The 27,984-nt window shown below is 39.3% G+C and overlaps 1 protein-coding gene across 2 annotated transcripts in view; it reads left to right on the forward strand.

Annotated features, from left to right (window-relative positions):
- Positions 1–2,008: 2,008 nt before the first annotated feature.
- The window catches only part of LOC101895110 (E3 ubiquitin-protein ligase hyd), a 169,846-nt gene continuing 143,870 nt past the window's right edge, over positions 2,009–27,984 (forward strand). For both annotated transcript variants that reach the window (XM_059122730.1, XM_059122731.1), the window contains exon 1: positions 2,009–2,372. In XM_059122730.1, coding sequence (XP_058978713.1) covers positions 2,311–2,372 — 62 coding nt within the window. In that variant the 5' untranslated portion in view covers positions 2,009–2,310. The remainder of the gene's footprint in view (positions 2,373–27,984) is intronic.

Here is a 27,984-nt window from a genome sequence, read left to right on the forward strand (position 1 = left end):
GTGCAGCAAAATGTTTTATTTTGTGGGATTTCCCCAATATAATAATTTTGTGAAAAAATGTGTAAAACAAAATAGGGGTTTGGCTTTTTCGAGAAGGACGGACAGATGTTCGCTCTGTCTCTGCATGCTTTCGCATACTACATCTCTGTACGTAAGCAGAGTCTTGTCTCTACCCGCATTTAAAGCCATGTCTTGGTCGACGCCTCCGAGGAGGTTTTTTTCTTCATAAAAAGTTTGGACTTTAGAGGTGACGATGTCCGTCATGACAAAGTGTCCATTTCATGGTAAGGACTTGGCAACTAAGCCTGCTACTCGACGAGGTATCTACGAAGCATCCGTTCGAATACAGTCAGTATCCTGACTGCAAATCTTGTAACTGATGGACACGGTATACGTAACACCCTAGCGTTAGGAAGTTCAACTGCGGTGGACCGGTAGCACTCATGCGTAGCAGTCGCGTTGGTAGGATATGGTAAGAATAAGTGATTAGGGAGTCTGTGATTTATATAACTTTAATATCATTTCACACTGAACTCATAAAAAATTCAGAAATTCAATTGGTATATTTCAAGCATACGAATGAAGTGAAATATTTGACAAGGAGAAGCAGGAGTTCATAATCCCGATAGGAAAGGATGAAACCCACGGCAACAAAAGGAGTTGCAACAGGGAAGAAAATGAAAGTAAATAATGAAATAAAATATATAAAAATTACAAAAATGAGCTGGCTGAATTATTATAAGAACGAGCTTAAAATAATATAATTTTTAAGTTTATTCTGCAATAACAATATGCTTACAAAAAGGGTTCAGTTTTGGTTATTCTCTATTTGTTTTAGGCTTATAACAATATTATGCTCAAGTCATTTAGTATGTTAGGCAGATAGAAGCATCATCGCTTGGGAATTTTGTTACGTAAACATTTTTAGAATGTTTGTTCGAAAATAAGTATATTTTTAATAGGTTTTCTTATACGACACAAATCGAATGTTCTTATAATATGCATTTTTAAATTTTGAATGATTTGTTTTCATTCAATTTTTTCAATTTTCAAATTGATTTGAAAGTTCGTTGTCCCTGCAGCTGCATTGACGCGACTACCTGTATTCTACTACCAAGCTACATACACAAAATTGACAGAGTCGGGCACATTTAGAAAATATTATACTCAGCTGGTAAGTCTACCTTACCTGCTAGGAGTATTTTATAATCCATTTTTATATATTTATAAAATAATATTTATATGTTTATTAATTATATAATGAGTATCATGTCTGTACTATTTCTTAGCCTTTGAGACTTTATGCAAGCCACACACGAAGCAACTAGTTGTACAACTTGGAGAGGTTGTATTAAAAATTGTATCAAATCCAATCAAATGTGTGATTTCAATGAAAATATAAATAAACCGGAATTTCAGAAATTAATAATAAATAAAGGATAAAGCACGAAATTATTTTCGGTGTCATCTTAACTCAAATGAACTCTTTGAAAAGTGAAGTTGTACAGAGAGGTTGTATACAAAGTTGTATCATTTGTGGCCGAAGCATACAACTTGACAACCCTTCAGGTTGTACCAACGGTTGTATCATGGTAGAAGAATACAGGTAGTCGCATCGACACAGCTGCTGGGACAATGAACTGTCAAACCGATTTTGATACTGAAAATCCTGAATGAAAAATTATTGAAATTTGAAAAAAAAATTGAAAAATACATATCGATTTGCGTCGTATAAGAAAACATATAAAAATCGACTTATTTTTGACAAAGCATCTACCTATATTTTTCTACCATGGGTTGTATCGTGTGGGGCTTGCATTAGTATTCAGAATAAATTGAGTAGAGAATGAACAATTTATTAGTTATCGCCGTGTTATCATTTTCCGTTATTAGAAGAGAAAGGTATTAAATCATCGTGATTAGCAGAAGGAAAGTGTCGAGCCGTCGCCCACTGACATCGGCGGTATGTCAGCTGTATGGACGGCGTTAATTTGTATCGGACTCGGGTCTCTGTTTCATGCTACTTGCAATTGAAGCATATTGTTTTTATTTGGAATTGAATATAGTCATTTAAAAAATTGCAAAAAATCTATCATTTTATATTGCACATGTGTGTCGCGCGTGAGAATTAAGGGGAAACACTTCTAATTCTTGTTCAAGGATTTACAGCTGCCCTCATAAGAGTTGTAACCACAATACGAAATAAATTAATTTTTTGTTCATACATTTCCTGGTGTTCCTACACTTTGCTAACAACATTGGAATGAAACTAGGTGAAGTCGAGGAGAGCCGAAATAAATACTAACTGCAATGACGTCCATACAATTTGTCTTACAACCGCTTCCGGGAACAGATGAACAGTTTATTGACAGGTAAGTACTTCGGATAAGAGATAATATAGTCGATAATTGTAAGTATGAATTTGTACGTTTACGAATCGTATTTTATAAGAGTTGTTTTGTATATGACATGACGGGGACATTTCCATAAGACTGTCACACTAATTTGTGTATTTTGGTATTTTCTTCTATATGCATGAAGTTCCAAATGTTCTGTTTTGATGAAACAAATATTTTTTTCATAAACTCCCGTGGTAAATATCTGATCTAAGGACCAACAATTTTTATTAACTTTAACTGAAAACATCCAAGCTTATCGTCATTGCGACTTCAACCTGATATTAAACGTAGCAGAATATTTTATGTCAAGCATCAATAATCGGCAAAAGATATATGGTTAAGCATTCTTTTGGAACTCCAAGAGAGTGGCAGTATAAAGATTCTAATCATATTTGGATCCGGCTTAACTCTAGTTTAGTAAAAACTTATAGATTTTTCGAAATTTTTTCAGTGGTAAGTATTTTTACCTTGATCCCATCTATCCCATGTAATCTATACCTGACCTTTATTATGATGTAACATCAAACGTTTAGCATCTTCCCCACATCATGGTATTTTCTACAATAAGTTCCCATGTAACATTACTCCTTAAACATGAACTTGAAGTAGATCATAAAGCAAAGATGTATACAATTAAATGAATTAAAAAATACACTATATAGGTGCAACAGGAAGCAATGTCGTCCCTTTTACTGTACTCCTGTCTTCGGTTTAAACCGGCGCAATTCCGCTCTGCATGTATTAGAGTTTGACACAAATCAACAAAACATTGTATTGACATGAAGCAATCATTTTCTTCAGACTATACTTGCACATAATTGTTTGCGTAGTTGTACTACTTTTTTATAATAATCTTTTTTTAATCTTTAAACTTGAGTAGTCAAATTTCAATATAGTACATAATATTTTTGTAAATTACTTGTCATTCATGACATTTTATCAGCATTTCTGATATGAACATAATGCAAGCCACACACGTTACAACTGGTTGTACAACTGGGAGAGGTTGTATTCATGATTGTATTGTTTGTGGCCCGGTTGTACGAAGTTGTGTCTCGGTTGTAAAGGCCTGCACAAGACAAATTGTATGAATTATGCTTTTTTCGACACACTGACTTTGTCTACTCAATCATGCGCTATGTATTTGATAGGCAATGACAACCAACAACATCCCCAATTTTGATTCATGTGTGCCATTGTCTAAGGTTCGATCGTGGCATGGCTGACTCGAATATTTGCATGGTGTTCTCCATAAATGCAGGGTGTCAACGATGACATCGAACCGTGTCATCGTCAAATTGTGTGCCATTTGTGTACGTGTGCTTAAATTGAGAGAGTGTGTGTGTTACTTTCGACGGTGAGGATGTGTTTTTGTGTGCGCTGTAATTTTGAAGTAACAAACACCGCGTAAATATAAAATTGAGTTCAATAACAAAATGTGCATAGACATCAACAAATGAATAGAAAAAATGAAATATTTACTGAACAATCCCAATTTATTGGTGATTATCATAAAATGTTGGTCATAAAAAAGAGGTAAATATTGTTTGCCTATTTTCTATCTACATAAAGAGTTCTTTTAAAATTAAAGTTTGTGGGCAGAGATTTGACTATCATTCAATAACAGAATATGCACAGAACTGAACAATGGAGGTATATAGTGTTGTTACGTGAATTACAGTAGCACTCATTCTCATTTACACATCACTACCGGAGGCAAACATTTACGAAATTATAATCAAAATAAGAAATTTTTTCAGGAGATTATTGTTTTTTATAAGGATTAACATTTTAGATTGTTTTGTCAATAACCACGAAATGTGAAAATTTTGTGTGGACCAATTAGAAGTGCCTTTAATATTTTAGTATTCGCCAAGAAATTATTACAAAAAAATTATTCTTTCACATATCGGAAAAGCAGGTAGCGATTGCGCTTTGCCTTCATCACGCGTGTGTCTTTTTCGTTGGCAGTTGTTTCATAATTGTTGTTGTTTTTTTGATAGAATTTTTTGTATTACACACTATTCAACATTCCCTTTTATTGGTCATTACATGTTATGACGATGGGTTTGAGTGTGACCGACATGACGAAACATCGAGCATTTGGTTGGATGTCACGTACTGTTATGCGTTTGATCAAACAGGGCACAACATGACGAGCGTTTTCTCTCCATGACATAAATAGAGAAAATTGTCACATTTGCAGCCCTTTACTCGGTTGTATGAAAAATCAAAATTTTTTGATATTTGGCATGTTGTACCAACCGATTGTAACGTTTGTGGGCAAGTCGCATACAAATTCATTTTGTTTTATACCCTCCACCATACTATGGATGGTATATTAACTCCTCGAAATACTCATGTCAGACCCAACAAAGTATATATATTCTTGATCAGCGTAAAATTCTAAGTCGATTTAGCGATGTCCGTCTGTCTGTCTGTCCGTCTGTCTTTCTGTCCGTCTGTCTGTCTGTCTGTCTGTTGTAATCACGCTATCTTTCGAATGAATTGAGATAGATGGCTAAAATTTTGCACACATGTTTATTTTTCCAGTAGGCAGGTTAAGTTCATAAATGGGCCATGTAGGTCCACGTTTTCATATAGCTCCCACATAACGGTAACCGTCCTATATTCGGTATTTTGATGATTTTAACGACGTTATTCACCGGAATTGTTTCAAATTTGGTATTTGAAGTTCCAAATGGATACTACACCCTAAGATAGAAAATTGTCTGTGCAAGTCTATGTCTTCGTATAGCCCCCATATAACGGTACCTCCCGATATTCGGTATTTTGACGATTTTAGCAACATTATTCACGGGAATTGTTTCAAATCTGGTATTTGAAGTTCCAAATGGATACTACACCCTAAGATAGAAAATTGTCTGTGCAAGTCTATGTCTTCGTATAGCCCCTATATAACGGTACCTCCCGATATTCGGTATTTTGATGATTTTAGCGACATTATTCACGGGAATTGTTTCAAATCTGGTATTTGAAGTTCCAAATGGATACTACACCCTAAGACAGAAAATTGTCTTTGCAGGTCCACGTCTTCGTATAGCCCCAATATAACGGTACCTCCCTATATTCGGTATTTTGATGATTTTAGCGACATTATTCACTGGAATTGTTTCAAATTTGGTATTTGAAGTTCCAAATGGATACTACACCCTCAGACTGAAAATTGTCTGTGCAGGTCCACGTCTTCGTATAGCCCCCATATAACGGCACCTCGCTATGTTCGGTATTTTGTTGATTCTAGCGACATTTAAAAGATTAAGAGAATAACACTTGTGCGTTTGTCAGGATTTACTTTAATGGAACATAAAACGTTTATTGATTTAATTCATATTACGAAAATATAAAATAACAAAGGACTTGTTCGATGTGAAAACATAAAATAATTTAAAAAAAACTAAACGAAATGGAATGCGCGTATGCGCTACGACGTCTATGCAACAACTGCTCGCCAATCCGGGCTGCTGCTACGTCTTCCTCTTCTCTTCGTTAAAAATTAATTCGATTTTGCATAGTTGCAAATTATCGTACTCTTACAGTCGGCCATTCTGTCGATCAATCGTCCTCGATTGAAACTTCTTCTTTGAATCCGCTTTCACTATTGTCGTCATCGTTGGGTGGTAGGGTACACCATTGTTTTAATTTATCAGATGCGTGAATTGATTTATAATGACGTTGTTTTCGGTTAGCACCTGGTAAATCTTCAATAACATATCGATCGTTTTCTAAAACGTGCGTTATTATAAAAGGACCTTTATATAGGGGCTCTAACTTTCTAGAATGTCCAGTAGCTGTTGGTTCGTTTTCTATTAAAACCAGATCACCTTCCTTATATCGTGTTGGGCTCGCATGACGTTTATCGTACCGTTGTTTCGCGACTTGTCGTTGCTGGTTAATTCGATTAGCTGATTCGTCTCGTATTCCCTGCATGTGCTCTTCATCAAATGTTTCGCTGTGATGCAACGCTAATACTAATTTGTTCTGTAGTATATCTCTAGGTTGATACGCGAATAATAATTCTTGTGGTGTACGGCCAGTAGTTTTGTTTTTCATTGTATTTATTGACCATTGGATCCGTCGTATTTGTTCGTCCCATCGTCTATCTTCTTTCACCATTGGTAGAAGCATTCCAAGTATTGTACGGTTTGTTCTTTCGGCGTGACCATTCGCTCTAGGTGTTCTTACTGCGTTAAGAATATGTTTAATATCATTGTCTTGACAAAACCGATGGAAATCTTTGGAGGTGAAAGACGTTCCTCGGTCCGTTATGATGCGTGTTGGGAATCCAAAGTATTCACTGATTTCTTTTAAAATGTTTATTACGTACTTGGTTGCTGTACTCCTTACTGCCCTTACTATTGTAAATTTTGTAAATGCGTCCACGATGACCAATATATGTTCGTTTTGCATAGAACTTTTAGGAAACGGCCCTAAGTGATCCATATGCACAGTATGGAATAGGATCGGGGTTATGTTGTTAAAATGATACTCTCCTTCGCGTTTTCCGCCAACGTGTTTGTTGTATGCACACTCGATACATGACTTAATATACGACTTAACAAAGTTTCGCATTCGAGGAAACCAGAAGTGTTGAGTTAGCCCTTGTATCGTTTTTTCAAGTCCTAAATGACCAGCATTATCATGTTGTTCTTGAACTACCTTCCAGCGTATTGCTTTAGGAACTACCCACAAAAGTTTATTGTTTATTTTCCGGAACAATCTTCCATTTTCAATGATATATTCGCTGCATAACGTTTTTTCTTTGGCGATAACTCCGTCGACTATTTTCCTTATTTTCTCGTCCTGAAGTTGCATTGAGAATAACCAATCTTCTTCACTTACGGTGGTTTTTGATATACGCATCGATGCTGTTTCGGTTTCATTCGGTTTCTCATATGGTGCTCGGCTTAGAGCGTCAACGTGTTCCATTTTTGATGATGCTCGGTGTTCTATTTTGACGTCAAAGTCCTGTATACGTAGCCACCATCTCGCAATTCGGGGTATTAATTCCTTTTTCTGCATGGTCGTTTTTAATGCACTACAATCAGTAATTACCGTTATTTCTTTGCCGTATATATAATATTTAAACCGTTCCAACGTTTCGACAACTGCCAATGTTTCAAGTTCGTAACTATGATAGTTTTTCTCCTCATCGGTCGTTGATCTGCTGTAAAAAGCTACAGGTTTCCACACATCGGTTTCCTTCTGCATCAATATTCCGGCAATACCTATGGAGCTTGCGTCCGTATGAATCTGGTGTTCACTATTCATGTTGTACGCTACCAAAATCGGGTTGGATGTCAAATACGTTTTTAATTCGTGGAATGCCGCTTCCTGCTTCTCACCCCAATAAAACGAACAATCCTTCCTCAATAATACACGTAGAGGTTCTGAGATGACTGCGTATGCGGGAACGAATTTACGAAAATAACTGGTCAATCCAAGAAATTGTCGTACGGCTGTTATATTTGTGGGGGTTGGAAATTCAAGAATTGCTGCCGTTTTCGCCTTCCCTGGGCTTAGACCGTCGGAGTGTAGTTTATGACCAAGAAATTCTATAGATTCGTTTAGGAATGTGCATTTTTGGAAATTCAGCGTTAAATTTAGTTCTCGTAAGACTGAAAATACTCTCCGCAATTTGTCCAACATTTCGCCAATACTATTACTTCCCACAACGATATCGTCCATATAGTGGAATACATCTCCGTCGCGAGCTCTCTCGCGGATTAGTGCCATTAAACGCTGAAACACTGCCGGCGCGTTCTTAAGTCCAAAAGGCATTCGTTTAAATTCGTACAACCCATCTGGTGTCACAAATGCAGTATACATTTTACTATTATCGTCCATCGGAACCTGGTAATATCCGCTGTTCAGGTCCAGGACCGTGTAGTATTTGAATTGGTTTATCTCTTGCAGTCGTTCTTCGATATTTGGAGTTGGAAATATCTCCTTTACTACGTGCTGGTTTAATTTTCGATAATCGACGCATAATCTATCCTGACCGTTTTTCTTTTTTACAAGTACAATTGGGCTGGCATACGTGGACGTAGATTTTGTTATAATATCGTTCGCTAAAAGTTCATTTATCATCGTTTTTACTATTTCCTTTTTCGGTTCGGGTATTCGGTATGGCCTGGATACAATAGGTTCCTTTGTCGTCAATTCTATTTTCATTTTTAATTCGTTCGTTAACCCGATTTCGCTGATGTCTCTTCCCATAACATTTCTATACTCGTTTATCAGTTCACACAACATAATCCGGATATCTTCGTCATTTACTCCACAATTGATTTCAGATAAGGCAATCGGTTTTCGTTCCGTTTTCCGTGTCGTGAATACTTTGGCGTTTTCTAATCGTTGCTCCTTATCATTTACTATCAGCTGTATTTCATTGTTCGTAAAAATGTCTTTTCCAAGAATTAAGTCCGGGGTAAAAATATGATCATCCGCAACGTAAAGTTCTGCCGTAATTTCAATATCATCAATCGTAAGTTTTGTTGTCAAGACTTCTTCGATTACACACGTTCCACCACAAACTCCACTGATACGTAACTTGCATTTTCTAATGTCGACTCCTAGCTTATACGCGACTGTTTTATGGATCATGCTGCATTCACTACCGGTATCAATCAAGGCATCGTATGTAAAACCATTTATGGTGACAGGTTTATGATTGAGTACTTTACGTACGCTACAAGTTTTTGTTTCTGTACGTCCACAATGTGTCGGTGAATTTTTAGGATGAACTTTGTGACAATCTCGGCATCGTTCTCTTCGCGGTGGTTTTGGGCATTGACTGGAAATATGTCCTGGTTCGGAACAATTGTAGCACATTACCTTTGGGTCCGCTTTCTTACGCTTATCGACATCCTCCTTGGTGTACGGATCGCGTTTCCCTGTTGAAGACATTAGATTTGACCTGTTGCTACAATTAGCGATGCTCGCAAAATATTGTCCTGATGCTTCACGTAACCCTCGCATTGTTCGAAACCGTATTGGTGCAATTGCTTGCTGTAGCTCACGATGCTTCAATCCGGCACGAGTATATTTCACTGCCGCTGTTTCACTGATACCATACCGTCTTCCCAGTGCGCTCATTCGAAAACAGTATTCGCTGATGGATTCGTCTTGCCGTCGTACGGTTGATGTCATTTTAAAATGAATATCTGCTTCATCCGCGTTTGTGCTGAATTCCTCCATTAAGGCGTTTGCTAACTCATTCCACGTTCCGAAAAATTCTGGAGTCGAATCAAGCCATAACTTTGCTGGGCCTTTTAACTTTCTATACACGGCGAGTAGCAAAAGAGTTTCTTCACACTCGTAGGCTTGTGCTGCTTTCTCTACTCTATCGATGAATTGTTCTACGCCGAATGTTGAATCCTTTGTTGGATCGTACTCCGGTAAGATTTCCGCCATTTCTTGTACACTGTACGTTCTCTGGATGGGCTCGTAACTCGGTTTCTGGGTAAGAGCTGATTCATTCACCTTGGACTCGTTGCTTTCGTTTGCTGGTAAATCGACGATGGGTGTTGTTACTTGACGTTGTTGTTGTATGATTAACATCACATTTTCCATCATATCTTTTAAAGTATTAATTTGGGATTGTATTGACACTTCCTCCTCTACGCCATCAATATCTTCACACTCGACCTCATCGCTACCTAAAGCTCTAGATAACCGTTCGACCAGTTCACTTTTCTTTCCCATCGTGTCTAATTTTCTTTCGCGAAGTAACCGTTTTAATGTATCAACTTTTAATGATGTTATTTTCGGCATGTTGTTTCGTTTTGATCTCTTTTTAATTGTCCCTCCGTTTACTAATCGTTTAGCCTTTTTCGTTTTCCGTCCGTTTTTATTAGTTGTTTATGTTCGATAATTATCGTTTTTTTTTTTTATTTCGTTTCGTTCCTATTTATTTTCCATTTGAGTCGTTTTGCTTTCGTTTCCAGTTACGTTTGAGTTGTTGCACTTCATATCACATTTTCTGTTGTTCGTTATTTCTTTGTTGGTACGTTATCCTCTCTTTCCTTTTATATTCTTCCAAATCGTTATACCGTTACTTTGCATTCCTCACGTAGGCGATCGATCACATTATGAAGTTCTTAAACGTATATATGTTCGTGTATGTTCACAAAAAATTTTATACATATGTACGTATATGATTTTTTTATGCAACAATGCGTTTTCCGTTTATAGTTTTTTTTTAGAACTTCTTTTTTTTGGAATACGACACAATTACGTTTTTTTTTTTATTATTATTTCCGATAGCCGTGAGCGCGTTTAATATATGTGGATATTAAGATCCCACTTCTGAACTAAAAGATTAAGAGAATAACACTTGTGCGTTTGTCAGGATTTACTTTAATGGAACATAAAACGTTTATTGATTTAATTCATATTACGAAAATATAAAATAACAAAGGACTTGTTCGATGTGAAAACATAAAATAATTTAAAAAAAACTAAACGAAATGGAATGCGCGTATGCGCTACGACGTCTATGCAACAACTGCTCGCCAATCCGGGCTGCTGCTACGTCTTCCTCTTCTCTTCGTTAAAAATTAATTCGATTTTGCATAGTTGCAAATTATCGTACTCTTACACATTATTAATCGGAATTGTTTAAAATTTGGTATTTGAAGTTCGTTATGGGAACTACAGTCTGTGACAGAAAATTTTCGGTGCGGGTCCAGTTTCGAATTTGAATACGGTAATGGCTTATGACAAACAATGCTTATGTATGTCGACGTTGTATAGACCCCAATATAACGGCTATATTCGGTGTTTTTAAAATTTTAACAGAATTTTTTAAGGATTTTATTTTTTGAAAATTTCCAAATTCGTTGCAAATGGTGGAGGGTATTAAAAGTTCGGCCCGGCTGAACTTACTGCTTTTTAACTTGTTATTTTTGAAGAGGCAACACCATTGTTTCGCACATCAAAACAATACGAAATCCAATCAGTTGTGTGATTTTAATGTGTATATAAAAAGGAATTTCAATTTATAAAATGCAATTTCAAAAATTAATTATAAATAAAAGCTATTGAGTGAATTATAGAGCATGACTTTTTTCCGGGTCATCTTAACTCAAATAAGCTCTACGAAAAGTGAAGTTGTACAAAGAAGTTGTACACTAAGTTGTATCGCTTGTGACAAAAACACACATTTGAGAACTCTCCAAGTTGTACAACCAGTTGTTGTTGTTGTTGTTGTTGTTGTAGCAGCTCATACATATGTGTTCGTTTGGTTTCCATTTTCTAACTCAGTTCAATCCGGTTCTGCCTCTAAGTCCAGTCTCAAAAAGGATGCAACCTGTATGGGTTGAGTCCATAACGAGACTGGAGTTAGGTGAGTAGGCTTGGCTGGGCAGCGAAATAAATGCAGCGTGTCATGTGGGCCTGTGCCACATGCTGGGCAGATGTTCTGCACTTCGCCGTTGATCCGGGCCCAGTAGGAATTTAGGCGGCTGCACCATCCGGATCGTAATTGAGCCAAGACTACTCGGGTTTGTCGGGGCAGCTCTCGTTCTTCAGCTGCGACGGGAGGGGGATGGTCTCCTAGCACAGTATTCACTCTATATCCTTCAATGGCTTCTGAGACCGCATTAGAGTGAATACTATTCAGTCCCGCTTGATAGGCCTGTTGATCTAGAGGCTCTCTCTTATACCTCTGTACCTCTCTCTCTAGATCATGAAGGTCTTTCCTAACGTGCCTGGGCGGAGGTTGCCTATCCACAAGATGGTGATTTGGATGGCTTTGTCTATAACACCCAAGCAGGTATTGCATTGACAGCATTTTGTTATGCTGTCGCACCAGTAAGACCTTCGCCTCCTCATGTAGGTGATCGACGGGTGTCATGAGAAGGCACCCTGTTGCGGTTCTAAGGGCGGCATTCTGGCAGGACTGAACATTTTTTCACTGCGTAGCACTGACGTTAGCGGACCACACTGGAGCCGCATAGTTTACCACAGACCGGCCTATCGCGTTGTAAGAGGTCAACAAGGTCTCCTTATCAGCTCCCCAAGTACTGCCGGCCAGAGACTTGAGGACCTTGTTCCTACTTCTAATCTTGTCGCAGATAGCTGTGGTATGCGCGGACGACTTAAAGAGGCTATCGAATGTGACCCCTAATACCTTGCGGTAGTTGGTGGTCGGAATAAGAGCACCATCGACCTGCACATTCAAGGATAGCCCCATCTCCGCAGTCCATGTGGTGAAAAGTGTGGCCGTCGACTTAGTGGCGGATATCTTCATATTCCTCGCAGTGAAAAACGCGGTAAGATCAACAAGGTAAGCGTTCAACCGATCGCAAATGTCATCAATAATGGGTCCGGACGCCACGAGCGTACAATCATCTGCGTACGTAATCATTTCTATGCCGTCTGGAGGGCGTGGAATTTCAGAAAGGTAGAGGTTAAACAGTTCCGGAGATATCACCCCACCTTGGGGAACTCCCTGTTTTACTCTACGGATGCTCGACTTCTTGTTTCTGAATTCCACGTACGACTGGCGTCCACACATGTAGTTTACTATCCAACGTTTCAAACTTGGCCGGAGGGTGGTGCGTTCAATGTCCTCGAACAGTGTGGCATGATTGACTGTATCAAAGGCTTTTGATAAATCAAGTGCCACCATAACTGTTCTATCGCACGGCCTGTTCTGGTTGAGACCTCTACTGACATGTGTGGAAATGGCGTGTAAAGCTGTTGTTGTGCTGGTGACAAAAGTGATATCGGCCTGTATGAATCACTTTTGCTGGCATCCTTGCCTGGCTTCAGTAGCGGGACCACCCTGCCCATTTTTCAGGCATCGGGAACTACTAGGGTGGCTAACGACAGATTGAGAAGCTTTGTCAAATACTCAACTCCTGGTTCATCCAGTTGCTTCAACATCACCATTGAGATTCCGTCAGGACCAAGCGCTTTGGATGACTTTGCGCTTCTGATGACCTGTGCAACATCTGCCAACGTAAATTGTGGTGGTACCTCCTCGGCTGGAAGGGATCGTACACGGCGTAGTATCCTTCTCTTCGCCCTGTCACTCTCGGGGTGCTCTACAAATTGCCGGTTAAAATAACACGCGCACCTCTTCGGATCTGTCACTTCTACGCCGTTAAATGAGACAGATGTCCGATCGTCCTTTTTTTCAGGGTTCGAAAGCGACTTAACCGTTGCCCACAATTTACTCGTTCCGGTACCGATGTTGCAATGCTTCAGATGTTCTAGCCACTTTTTCCGCTTATGCTCACCTACTAACCTGTTTACCTCCAGAGTAAGTTCCCTGACTCTGGGGTTATTAGGGTTAGTACGGCGAAGCTCATCTCGCTCGTTTGCTAATCCCGCTGCCTCTGCTGGGAAATTTGGTCTTATTTCAGGTATTCGACCAGCAGGTATATAGCGAGCGGCTGCAGCTTTGATGATGTCCCGGAAACACCTATCTGCTACCTGAACATCAGATGGGTTGGGCAGTTCTCTGAAGCGGCGATTGGTATACTCTCTGAAATCTTGCCAATTAGCTTTCCCGTGGTTAAGGAAAGTGCGGCGTTCAGAGTCGATGAAGTCGGGTGGTCTATTGATGGCGATAATAATGGGGAGGTGGTCTGAGCCTAGAGAAATGACTGATTGCCAAGTTACGTCATTCGTCAGACCTGGGGACACGATGGATATGTCCGGAGAACTGTGGCAGTCTCCCCTTATTCTGGTGGGCGCGTCCTCATTCACTGTGCAAAACGTGGAGCTATCGATTTGCTCAGCCAGCGCCATGCCTCTCTGGTCATTACCTAGGACGGAATGCCATAATTCATGATGGGCATTGAAATCCCCTAGCACCAGACGGTTATTGCCTACCAGTAGTGAACTGATATTAGGCATATAACGTGGGGCACAGCTATTTAACGGCGGAATGTACACGTTGAGCACCTCTACCTCGGCGGTTCCACACTTGACCGCTACCCCCATACATTCCATGTACGGGTCACTAGAGTCAAGCTCAGGCGAGATAGGTCTGTACTGGACAGAGTGGTGCAATAGGAACGCTAATCCTCCACCTCCACCTCTGGAGCGATCCTTCCTTAGTACGTTGTATCCATCACAACTTTGAAGCCTGCAGGTGGTACTCAGCTTCGTCTCCTGGATCGCTGCGACCTTGATGTTCTTCCGACTCATAAAGCTTACAATTTCATTGATCTTACCTCTGAGACCATCACAATTAAATTGGAGAAATGATGCATTGTCCGGAACTTGAACAGCAATGTGTGGCGTCAGCTGCTGCGTAGATTGCTGTTGAGGAGATTGCGGGGGAGTCTCATATTGCGACGACGATGAGGACGCCGAAGATGAAGACTCACTGGGGTCTACATTGACGCAGCAGGAAGCAATGTAGTCCCTATCGCTATACTCCTGTATCCGGTTTAGGCCGGAACAATTCCGGAAATGCACCCACTCCATGCATCCGTTGCATCTCACCGAAACCGATCTGTGGTGGATGCGATTACGACAAACGGAGCAGAACCATGGTCCGGGGTTGGTCTCGATCCCGGCTCGGACCAAGAGAATACGGAGCAAACATTCCGGGTGATGTTGCTCCCACATCAGAAAAATGGACGAACACGAACATGTATTTGCTGGGTTGGCGGCCCCTGGTCGGAGAAATGTGCCTCCGAGTCAATCCGGTACATAGAACCGGCCGCCGTGGGATTGACAACCAGTTGTATAGTGTGTAGCTTGCATAAGAATAACGTTGGCAACCATTTTGAGAAATTTGAAACATTGAAACAATGATATCTTAAATCAAGTTCAATAAAACAAACACTTTCTCATGGGTTATCTTAATTAAGATTCATTTCGAATTAGAATAGCAAAAGAAAAATCTATTATGATTTATGATCTATTATGATTTAACAACATTACCTAAAAAATTGCAAAATTTTGCAATTTCGTTGGTTTGGCGCATATCGGTAGAACTACGAATATGAATTCATTTTGTTTTACTTACTATTGCCTTAATGTACATCGGCTGTGAGTTGCAGAGCTGTATCGTTTTTGAACGAATCAGCAGGAAACGTTTCCAAACGATTGCTGTGCGGAACGATTACCGGCACATGTAGAGTTTTTGTATGATGGACCAATAAACCATTGTATGATGGACCAATAAATTAACAAAAATCATGCATTTATTTAATATTAGTTTGTACACTATTTGTAATGATTTTATATACAGGGAAACCTTTGCAAACATTTGCAATGAGTTTTGTAATGTATATTTTCCAATGCTGCGTAATCCAGTAGTTACATTTCAGTTTAGTTTTCGTTTTCGCTCATCTACACCAACATCACAAAATAAAAAGCAAGTCCAGTTATCTTAATATCGGGGTTTTCTGTTTCTGACTTCGAAAATTTAGAGATCCTTTTCTTTGTATTGAAAATTGTCCAACTACTAAACCAAATTATTACCTTCTCAGTTAAGGTAATAAGAAGAACTAGCCAGATGTTTTTAAATATAACATTGGATTCAGATCATAATCTTTCATTCAATTATTCTTATGCGTGAAAACAAAGCTTAAATAAATGTATATAATTAAAGGTACCCCTCTACTTCTTGTGGGAAACTGACAGGAAGAAAGAAAAGAGAAATGTACCTATGGGTATTAAACGCTTCACCAGCAGAAATCTCTGGAGAGCAGCTTGTCGACCCGGTTCGACGTGGACCAAATGTTCACGCAAGCGGCTGAATTATCTTGAAAATCTGTGAATGCAAATCATCCTTAGTGTGTTGGTAGACAATTTGCTCTCTGGAACCCAAACAAAATCCAAGACCAGTTTTTATAAATCACACGGTAGCGGGTTCTAAGACACCGGATTGACCCGAAACAACAACACTCGAGTTTTTGCTAGCGGCTGCCAACCCAGTATATACATGTTCGTGTTTGTTTATTTTTCTGCATTGGGAGCAGCACATCCCGGATTGCTTGCTCCGGATTCTTTTGGTCCGTGCCGCGCTTGAGGACAATCCCGGACCATGGTTCTGTACGATTTGCCAAAACACCATCCACCATATATCAGTCTCGGTGCGATGTAATGGATGCGAAGGATGAATGCATTTCAGGAAATTTTCCGGTTTAACCGGGTTGCGAAACTATGGCGATAAGGACTATGTTGCATCATGGTGTACCAACGTAGTTCCCAGTGAGTCCACGACCTCGTCATCAACTTCCGAGTCGTCGTCGGACTATGGAACTCCCCCGCAGTCTCCAGAACAGCAACTTTTACCGCAGCACCTAACGCCACATGTTGCTGTTCAAATTCCGGGCAGTGGATCATTCTTGCAGTTCAATTGCAACGGACTCCGAGGTAGAATTGATGAGATAGTGGATATTATGAATCGGAGGAATATTAAGATCGCAGCGGTGCAGGAAACCAAGCTGAATGAAAATTGCTGCCTACAACGTTGACCAGAGGGGATCAGCGCTGGCAGAGCAGATTGACTGCTCCACATTCTGCACGGTTAACGATGATGCCCCCACCCGAATAAGAGGAGAGTGTTACAGTTCGCCAGACTTGACAATAGTGTCACCCGGTCTGATAAATGACGTGACTTGGCAACCCGTAATTTCTCTTGGCTCAGACCATCTCCCGATAATCGTCTCCATCAGCAGATCGCCCGATTTCACAACCTCTGAACGTCGCCCTTTCCTTAACCATGGAAAGCCCACTGGCCTGAGTTCAGAGAGTTCACCAACCTTCGCTTCAGAGAACTGCCCAATCCTTCTGATGTTCCGGTAGCTGAAAGGATTTTCCGGGACATCATCAAAGCTGCAGCCGCTCGCTATATACCTGCTGGTCGAATACCCGAAGTAAGACCAAATTTCCCAGCAAAGGCAGCGGGATTATCGAATGAGAGTGATGAGCTCCGACGTACCAACCCTACTTATCCCAGAGTCAGTGAACTGACAGTGGAAGTCAACAGGTTGGTACAGGAAAATGTGGCTAGACCATCTGAAGTGTTGCAACATTGGAACCGATTTGAGTGAACTGTGGGTAACGGTAAAGTCACTCTCGAACCCTGGGAAAAAGGATGATAGGACAGCAGTCACATTTAACGACGTAAGGATGACTGATCCGAAGAGGTGCGCTGGCCATTTTAACCGCCAATTTGTCGAGCACCCCGAGAGTGATAGGGCGAGGCGAAGAGTACTACGTCGTATAAGAGCTCTTCCCGCCGAAGATGTACCTCCAAAGTTTACTATGGGTGATGTTGCGAATGTCATCCGAAACGCTAAGTCAACTAAAGCGTTGGGCCGGACGGAATATCAATGGTAATGTTGAAGCAACTAGATACGCCAGGAGTTGAGTATCTAACCAATGTCCTTAACTTGTCGTTAGCCACACTCATAGTTCCCGAAGCCTGGAAAATGGGCAGGGTAGTCCCCATACTGAAGCCTGGCAAGGATGCCAGCAATGGCGAATCATACAGGCTAATTTCGCTTTTGTCGCCAGTAGCAAAGACTCTCGAGGCTAACCATCAACACGGTTTCCGTCCACTACATAGCACTACACAGCATTGCACGCCATATCCAGACATATCAGTCGAGGACTCAACCAGAACAGGCCGTGCCATAGAACAGTAGTGGTGGCTCTCGACTTATCAAAGGCCTTGATACGGTCAACCATGCCACGCTCTTCGAGGACGTTGAGAGTACTACCCTCCGGCCAAGTTTGAAATGTTGGATAGTCAACTATATGTGTGGACGCCAGTTGTACGTGGAATTCGGGAATAAGAAGTCCAAGCCCCGTAGAGTGTAACAGAAGTGATATCTCCGGAACTGTTTAACCTCTACCTTCCCTCCAGACGGCATCGAGATCGTAACATATGCGGATGACTGTACGATCATGGCGTCGGGTTCTGTAGTTGATGACATATGAAAATATCCGCCACTAAATCGACGGCCACATTATTTACCACATGGCCTGCGGAGATGAGAACACAGCTGAAAGGTAGTTAATAATTACAGTATGAATGCCATCCTCGGAGTCCACCCCCCATCTATTGCATTTTAAGAACGTCGGCTGCCTAGGAAAGCCAGGGTAGTTTTGGCCCAACTACGTTCAGGATGGTGCAGCCGTCTCAGTTCGTATTGGGCACAAATTGACGAAATGTGCGGAACGCCTGCCCAACGTGCGATACACGCACAATACGCTGCGCCTGTTTAATTGTCTAGCCAAACCTACCCAACTCCGTCCAGAGGATCTCTGGCTATAGCCCATAAAGGTAGCAGAATTCCTAAACCTGGACATTGAGAAAGAGCCGGATTAGTCAGAATACAAGCAACGGAGCATGTTAAAACTGCTACAACAACCAGTTTTTATCTTGATTGTCGTAACTGGCAGATACGTTGAAACTATTAGAAATCAAATCCATATATATTATTCTTTGTCCTTTTTTTAAACTGTTAAAAGCCCTCTCGTACATTGTTAATATCCAATAGAAATACAAAACCAGTAAAGAAAGTCTTAAAATCGGGCGGGGCCGACTTTATGATACCCTACACCAATTTGCTAATTTAGTAGAGCTACGCATAACAATTAAAAGTTTTTATGGGAGAATTCAATCATACATGCTAAGATTATAATTATAATTTAAAGTTCAAAGGGCTAAATATGCCGAAGCATTTGTATATTTTAAATTCGGACTTGTATTGCCCATTTGGTGCACAATTATTTTGAAATCGGATAAAGATATATATGGGAGCTATATCCAAATCGGACCGATCTCGATAAAATTTGGAAAATATATTTCTGAGCTGTATTTGATATATTTCCCTGTATTTGATATATTTTCCTATAGCTATATCTGAACCGATCTTCACCAAATTGACATACTAGCTTCCAGACTCAATTCGGTCGTGAGTGCCAAATTCGATCCCATTTGAACAAATATTAGACGTTTGGTGCAAAATAAAAGGTAAATCGGACGAAGTTATATATGGGAGGTATATCCAAATCTGAACCGATCTCGATAAAATTTAGCAAAGGTATTTCTGTATTTGATATATTTCCCCAAATATTGTTGTCACAGAGTGAATATTACGGCTGCGGAGGACAAAAATAACAAATCGGATGAACAATATATATGGGACCTATATCTGAACCGATTTCGATCAAATTTGGCATACTTTTTTTCAGGCCTAATTTGGTTGTTTGTGCAAAATTCCATACTATTTGGGCTGATATTACACGTTTGGTGCACAATAAAAGGCAAATCGGACGAAGATAATTTTGACCGATTATCTCCAATTTCAACGGCTGATGATGTAATTTTTAAATTTATTTATTATGCCATTTTATTAAATTGTTATAAAAAACAACAATTTATGGGGGATTACATGTAGGGTAGCTACGGCATTCGTTAACAAACGTTACGTTATCGGGAAATGTTGAAGGAATTTTAAATAGTATACAAAATTTCTCGATTAAGCTCTAAACAAAGTGAAAATCTCACGGCAGAATACACGATTTATCGTTTGTAAATGTAACATAGCATTTCCTCCGATATGCATTTCCATTCCAACTTAATATATTTCCATGATCAGATTCGATATTTCCATGATCTATTCCTCCGGAAATTTTATGATATTAAAAAAAAATACATTAGAATGTGTTGCCTAATTAAAAGTTCCAATAAATTACCCAGAATTTAGGTTAGGTTAAAAGACACGCGGTTGCTTTTTGTTCACCGGAGACCTGCTGGTCAATTTTGTTCATCCTAAAGTGCAGAGAGAAGAAATAATGAGTTTGGGAAAAAAGGAAAGGTATTAGTAGTAACAAACAAATAATAAAGGTAATCCACGGCTAAAAATGTTGTAGGGTCAGTGTTAGAGAATAACCTGTGTCTAACGTTAATGCGTGCTAGACTGTGGCAGAGCAAATGTTCGATCGTCTCAATTTCTTATCATATTGACAGATTTTACAGCAATCAATATCATCGCTGTTCCATTTTTCGCACTGCAGCATCCGTTCCGCATTCTATCTTAGAACCGTCAGTATATATATATACAGCTATGCCGCATATACAGCTATGCCGCAGAAATGTGGATCGCTACGCGCTCAGGCGTCCCTGTCAGGTATATGGATGTTAGGTGGGTCGAAACTCAACTGTGGTGAAATGTAGTCACTTGTGTTGGCTTCCTCTACTAAATTTCTACACGAAATAGGATCGTAGAATATCCATAGAATTGACTGCGCCATTTTTTAGTTCTCTGAGTCGAAGAGTACACCTAAGTGCCTTTTCCTCTACGTGGATGTTTAGTGGGCTCAAGCACAGTAGGTTGTCCAATGCAGAATGAGGTGTGCTCCTGAAAGCACCTGTTATTAATTACGACGCAGCTCTTTAAACTTTGTCAATGCTTTGTAAACAAGATGACTACTTTAAGGAGTGGCATCAGGCTAAAGCTCCATAATATAAGATTGGGCGAACTATTGACTCATAAAACCATATTATTATGTGTGGTCTTGTAAGAAAAAGTGCAATTAAGCCCCTCTTTGCAGGTTACTCAGTGTTCCTCTACAAATTTAGATGGTGGTCGAGTTTGGTGCCGAGGAATTCGGCTTCTGAAGAGATGGTTAACGTGACTACATATAACATTAGTGGTATGAAGGAAGGAAATTTACATTTTCTCGTAAAGAGGATGAGCTCCGCCTTTGATGGGTGTAAGCCTAGTCCACTGCGGCTTGCCCACCTTGATAAGGTGACAAGTGCTCTCTGTATTAGATCTGAAATTTTTTGAAGGAATTTTCTAGCAGTTAATAGGACAACATCGTCAGCATGGGATCAATCCAATTTACAAAGAATTGGGGTACATTAAGTCTTAAAAGAGAGCTATGAATAGACTCGAGTGTGACGTCGTTAAAGGCTGCCTCGATTTCGAGAAAAACTGCCGAGGTGAACATAGAGCCATTCATGTTTTTCTCGATGTAACCCACGACATCGTGTTCCGCTGTCTCAACGGATTTAGCTTTCATATAGGCATGTTGAGCAGTGCTGGTGGCAGTCGGGGGTCTATGGCCCACCTGATTTTGGGGATGCTTACAATTTTGTCAATCAGGTTCATGTACCTAGCCGAGCAATGACGATAGGTTGGATCGGGCTGCCGATTGATTACCGCCTCAGAACAGTTGGGGAAGTGAGTGCTGGCTAACAGATTAAGAGTCTCTAAGCCGAAGTCGGTCCACGTACCATCGATCTGTTTTATACTTCCTATAGATTTAGGATCCTTCGAAAGGACTTAACGGGATTTGGCATCTATTGCCTCGCCTTATTCAAGGCTGCCTTTTAGGCAACCCAGTCCGTATGTTGTTTGATCTTGTTGGCCCTATTGTACAAACGTCTACTATCCTTAATTTGGCTAAATGTTTTGACCACCAAACTGGTTGGAATTTCATGCAAGGTGTTCGATATCGCATTTATAGAGTTGTATATATCTTGGGTTATAGCCAGGTTCACAAATTTGTCCCAATACACCCTCATTGAGTTAGTATATTTGCTGCCCCATTGAAAGTGGTGAGAGTTGGCATGACAATTAATGATAAGATGCCCTTTGTTGCACAGCTCCGTGAGCAGCTCCTTTACTTCTTGGCCTGTGTGTCGTGGTCGCTCATACGCCCATGATATGGGGCACCCACCAATTAAAAATATAAATCCGGTGTATGATTTACGGTCCACTCGGTTACCACCCCAGTCTGCATCCACGTAACATTCTAGAATACTTTCATTAAGTTGATATATTATTTTCTTGTCGACCGATCCTGTCAAGTATCTCAGAATATGTTTAAGGCCAATCATCGAATCAGCTTTTCGAGGGTCAGAGTTTTTCTGAGCCAGTTTTGACACTGAATGCAAGATGTCAGGTCTCGTAGAAGTGGCTAAATATACCAGGGCTCCAACAAGGGATTGGTAAGCGGTTTGATCTACACGTTCAGCATTATCATTACAATTTACCAGATAACCGAGTTCCAAGGGTACTTGCAGTGATTTACAACCTTCCATGTCATATTGTTGTAATAGATCACTTTCCCCTAATTTAATTTTATCATACCCGTCTCACCTTCTCTTTCGATTTCCATACCCAGAAAATGGCGTAACTGACCTTTATCACTGACGTCGAACGCACTTGCCAATTCCTTTTTTATCTTTATCTAAAACAATCAATTTTTCTTTGCACCCTATAATAATATCGTCCACCTAAACGCCGATCACCACTTGTTTGTTTCTCCTCATGCCTTTATAAAGGCAGGGTTCGTTATCGCATGGTTTAAAATTCATCTTACGCAATGTGTTATCCAGTTTGGAATTTCACTCCCTTCCGCTTTGTTTCAATCCATAAATAGCCTTATGGAAACGTAGAACCTTGGTTGGCGAAATATTTTCCTTCAAATTTTGTGGCTGTTGCATGTAGACTTCATCTTGGAGTTCACTGTTTAAATATGCAGTACTGACATCGACTTGATGTAAAATTCCAAGTCGTTGGAGGCAGCCTTAGGCTACTAGGCGGGATTTATACCTCTCTATTTCACCATTTACAATCAATTTTTCTTTGCACCCTATAATAATATCGTCCACCTAAACGGCGATCACCACTTGTTTGTTTCTCCTCATGCCTTTATAAAGACGGGGTTCGTTATCGCATGGTTTAAAATTCATCTTACGCAATGTGTTATCTAGTTTGGAATTTCATTCCCTTCCGCTTTGTTTCAATCCATAAATAGCCTTATGGAAACGTAGAACCTTGGTTGGCAAAATATTTTCCTTCAAATTTTGTGGCTGTTGCATGTAGACTTCATCTTGGAGTTCACTGTTTAAATGTGCAGTACTGACATCGATTTGATGTAAAATTCCAAGTCGTTGGTGGCAGCCTTTGGCTACTAGGCGGGCTTTATACCTCTCTATTTCACCATTTACATTCCTTTTTATGGCATAGACCCACTTACATGGAATAGCTTATTGTTCCCTTGGAAGATCCACCAACGCCCAAGTTTTGTTCTTGCAAAGAGCATTATATTCATCTTCCATCGCCTTAAGCCATTTGTCTTTTCTACCATCAGACATTGCCTGTTCAAACTTATTAGGAATGATTTCGTCGACAGCATGGCATATAACTTCATTACTGGACTCGCCATCATTTTCAGCTGTTTCAAACCCATCAGTGAAGCCTTCAAAGTCACTCATATCATCCTCGGAATTATCATCATTTTCACTGTCAGGTCTAGTTTGGCTTTGTTGTAAATTATCACCTGTGACACTTCCATTGCCATCAGAATTACTTTGGTCTCACAGCAGATAATCAAAAAGTGTATCGGTCGGAGAAAATCCTTCAGGATAAGTTGACTCACTGCTTCTGCCAAAACTATTTTCTTTAAAAAGTTCATCCCGACGTTCGATGACCTTATTTTTACTTTCTATTCTAACCCCTTACTTTACTATTCTAACCAACCATTATGTATCGTCTGCCTTTAGCATCAAATTTAGATTTATTCTCAGACTTATCCAAGGCAACAGCACATGCCCCAAAGATCCTGAAATGTTGCACGTTGGGCTTTCTTCCACACCATTCTTTATAAGGAGTTTTGTTTTCCAGCTGCTTGGTAGGACACCTATTCCTAATATAGACAGCCGTGTTCAGTGCCTCTGCCCACAAAGTTGGTTTCACATTAGCATACACCATCATCGATCTGGCCATTTCAACGAGCGTGCGGTTGGCCCTCTCCGCTATCCCGTTTTGTTGTGGTGTGTGGGGAACCGTCAACTGCCGTGTAGTGCCTTCTTTCTCAAGATATAAATCGAAATTTGAGTTAACATACTCCTGCCGATTGTCCGAACGTAGTGATTTTATCTTACAGCCAGTCTGCTTCTCAACTTGAGCTTTAAATATCTTAAATTTTTCAAATACTTCCGATTTCTACCGCATAAAGTAAACAAATATTCTTCTGGACTTGTCGTCGATAAATTTTACAAAATATTTCGATCCTCCTACCGAAATAGTTCTGAATGGACCGCACACGTATGAATGAACAAGTTCAACAATTCCTTTGAAATCGTCTGAGACTGGTTAGGGAATGGTAATACGTTAACTTTACTTTTTATATACCACTTCTCGCTGTCTAACGCCGCTGTCTCTGCCACCGCTAACATCGTTATCGCCTGCGTTTTATTCTTTTCCGTTAATCCACAGTTCAAACATTTTCCTTAGAAACCTATTTTGCTGCTTTGCTTCTTCTTGCCCGTTTTGGAGTTTGCAGGTTTTGTCTTCTCCCCCTCCTCGAGCTGCTTTTGTGTTAGGGATGACAAAGTGGATAGATCATCGCGGGTTTCCATTGCGATCACAAAAATGTCGAATTCCTCGGGAAGGCTAGACATAAGCATAATTGTTAAAAGCTCCTCCTTAATCTCAATTCCGGTTTCATGCAATTTCTCGTATACTTCCGAGAACTCATTTAAATGTTGCACTACATTACCATTTGGCGTCATCTTCAAATTTAACAACCTTTTGCATAAGGAAACTTTTTGTATGGGACCTTTCGGCATATAGACCTCGTCCAGTTTTTCCAAGCTTCATTTGAAGACCGTGCCTTGCCTATTAATAGGAATACCTTGGTTTCGGAAAGAGCCACCAATCCTCATCAGTTATCTTTGTCTGGGATATTCTCCCATAAGTTAGGTAAAAAAAGTTTTTTGTCATAGAAGTTATTTTTAAAATAACTTCTGGGGAGAATATCCCAGACAAAAAACAAGGGAACTGATGAGGATTGGTGGCTCTTTCCGAAACCTAGGTATTTCTATAAATAGACAACGCACGGTCGACGAAGGGGTTTTTATTGTAACAAACAAAACCGACTTACATGGTTATGCTACTTCGTTCATGTAAAACGAACTAACAGTTGGCAACCCTGTTGTGATTAGAGTCAAAAAATTGTGGTGCTCCGTGCTTTTGAAAAAATTATTAGTTATATGTTTTATTAAATTAATTAATCTGGTAAAAAGTGTATTAAAGTGTTCAAAAGTGATTTTGTAACTCAAAGTGATAATTGGTGTAGTGTTTTAAAATCTTGTTTTGTCTTTTAAAGTAATATCAATTTTCAAATTGTGTAGTTTTACATTCTCCTTTTATCCTCTTTCTTTTGTTACATTAGCTAATTAGTTGTTGTAACATATCAGGTGTGTCTGGTTACCCTAAAATTTATAACAATTGTGAAAAACGTAAATGTTAATATGTAATAAGAAAATAAAAGACTATTTCCAACATTTTTATTTAAAAAACTTGTAAAATTAGTATTGGTTCCTTTGTTTTAATTCTCCTTATGGGGGACAAATTGGTTTGTTTTGACAAATCAGCTGATTAGTTGCAAGCTTCTGCAGGAATAGCGTCTGTTTACTTTTCGCATTTTCCTTGCAAAAGAGAAAAAAACTACCTTACTCTCTCAGAAAGAAGTTGCTGGACAATTCCTGCTGGAAAAGTAACCAGACACACCTATCGTCTTGTTTTGTTTGTCATCACATAAGAGTTGTCAACATTTAAAAAAGAATAGAATAAGTACCTGCCAACCATGACGAAGAAGGAAAAAGAGAATAAAAAAAAAGAATAAAATAAATAAATAAAAAAATTCCAGCTACAGATATAGTTGTAACTTGTGTATTAAAAAGGAAATAATTATAATTAAAATAAATAATAATTAAAATAAAAAATGTCGTGCCCTTTTGAATTGTGTAATATTGTTGCAGAGGATGAATTGTGTGTTACCTGTTGGTTTTGTCTTAATCAATGGCATGCAAGATGTGCTAGGATTAATGCAAAAGTAGTAGACAATTAGAAATAATGTTGGTATTCACTCCGATTTGAGAATTTCTCTACGTTGTTTGAGAAATACCAAGAATTAGATGAGTTTGTGTCGTCGTCGTCAGTTTCTGGCCAGAAACGCAAAAGGGCTGCGAAAAAGGCACCAACTAAGGGAATGCCTAGTCGCAAAGCAATAGTTTCTGTGGAGAACACTGTTCCACAACCGGTTTCAGTTAATATCACTAAAACAACTGAGACTGGACGTGAACAGTCGTATGCCAGTTTTGTTACACACCCAGTTCCGGTAGATAACAGCGGTATAGGTAAAGGGGTAAATAATCCTGAAGTTATGAGTATTGATAGTGAGGTTTCTAAGAAAACCTCACAATCTACTCGTAACATACAGGAATTATCACTTCCTTCACTTATCACTAGTGATCGTCCCGAGACTACTACTGGCAAAACTCAACCTGTCCAAAGATTATTATCTATGGCTCCCGCCATGAAAATGATATTTGCAACAAGGTTTGCGCCAGAAACAACGGCCGATGACATAATCTAAAATAAAATCAAAAATTGAGGGAGATTACTTTTTGAGATGTTATAAGCTCCGATCTGCATTTTCTGAAAGTAGATCTTCTTTCAAAATTGTTGTGCCTGAAAATATTTTTGTACAGCTGATCTTAAAAGAATTTTGGCCTGCTAGGGCATTTATTAAAGAATTTGTGGAGAGATCCGATAATTTAGCTCATTTGCCCTCTTAGACCATATTCGGTACCAAAAAACTAAATGACTCATTTTCTATTTGTTATCAGAATGTAAGGGGGCTTAATACAAAATTAGCCAGTTTATATACTGATAGCATTGGTTTCAATTATAATGTATTGGTTTTCTCCGAAACTTGGTTAAAAACATCTATATTAAATAGTGAAATTTTATGTTCAAAATATCAATTGTTTGTAACTTGCTCTTATATTCCCCCTTCAACTTCACTTGACATTTATAATCAGCATTTATCAGCAATAATTTTAATCACTGAAAAAATGAAAGATTCCGATCGCATTCTGATCCTTGGTGATTTTAATATGCCCTCCATTAGGTGGCTTCCAATGCCAGATTCTGAAGCTTTGATTCCTTTGCCATCCGAAATGTGTTTGTGTGACTTAAATCTTTATCAAAAAAAACAGTGTGAAAAATTGCCTCGGCAAAATTCTTGATTTGGCGTTTGTAAATATAACACAGCATTTTGATATATTCAGAATTCCTCCAATATGCACTCCTGAAGATATATACCATCCAACTTTATATATCTCCATGACTCACAGTTATGTAATTGAAGAAAGTCAGTCCGACTCATTTAAAACTGTCCTTAATTAGAAAAAAAAACTAATTTTCGAAAATTTAATACCCTCATTTCCTCCGTAAATTGGGCTTCTGTGTGCCTGTGTAAAGATTTAGAATATGTAATTGATAAATTTTATGATATTTTAAATAGATTTAAACTGGAATGTGTTCCAACCACTAGAGTTAAAAATTCAAATAAATATCCATGGATAACCTTTGAGTTATCAAGTTTAAAAAACTCTAAAAATAAGCTTTTTCGTAAATATAAAAAATCAGGCTTAACAATAGACTACACTAAGTACTCTGTTGCTAGATCTAAATATACTTTAGAGTCTCGTAGATTGTATAATCTTTACCCAGACAAGATTAAAAATAATTTTAAATCTGGCAACTCT

The sequence above is a fragment of the Musca domestica genome, unplaced genomic scaffold (assembly GCF_030504385.1).
Source record: "Musca domestica strain aabys unplaced genomic scaffold, Musca_domestica.polishedcontigs.V.1.1 21, whole genome shotgun sequence".
Lineage (NCBI taxonomy): Eukaryota > Metazoa > Arthropoda > Insecta > Diptera > Muscidae > Musca > Musca domestica.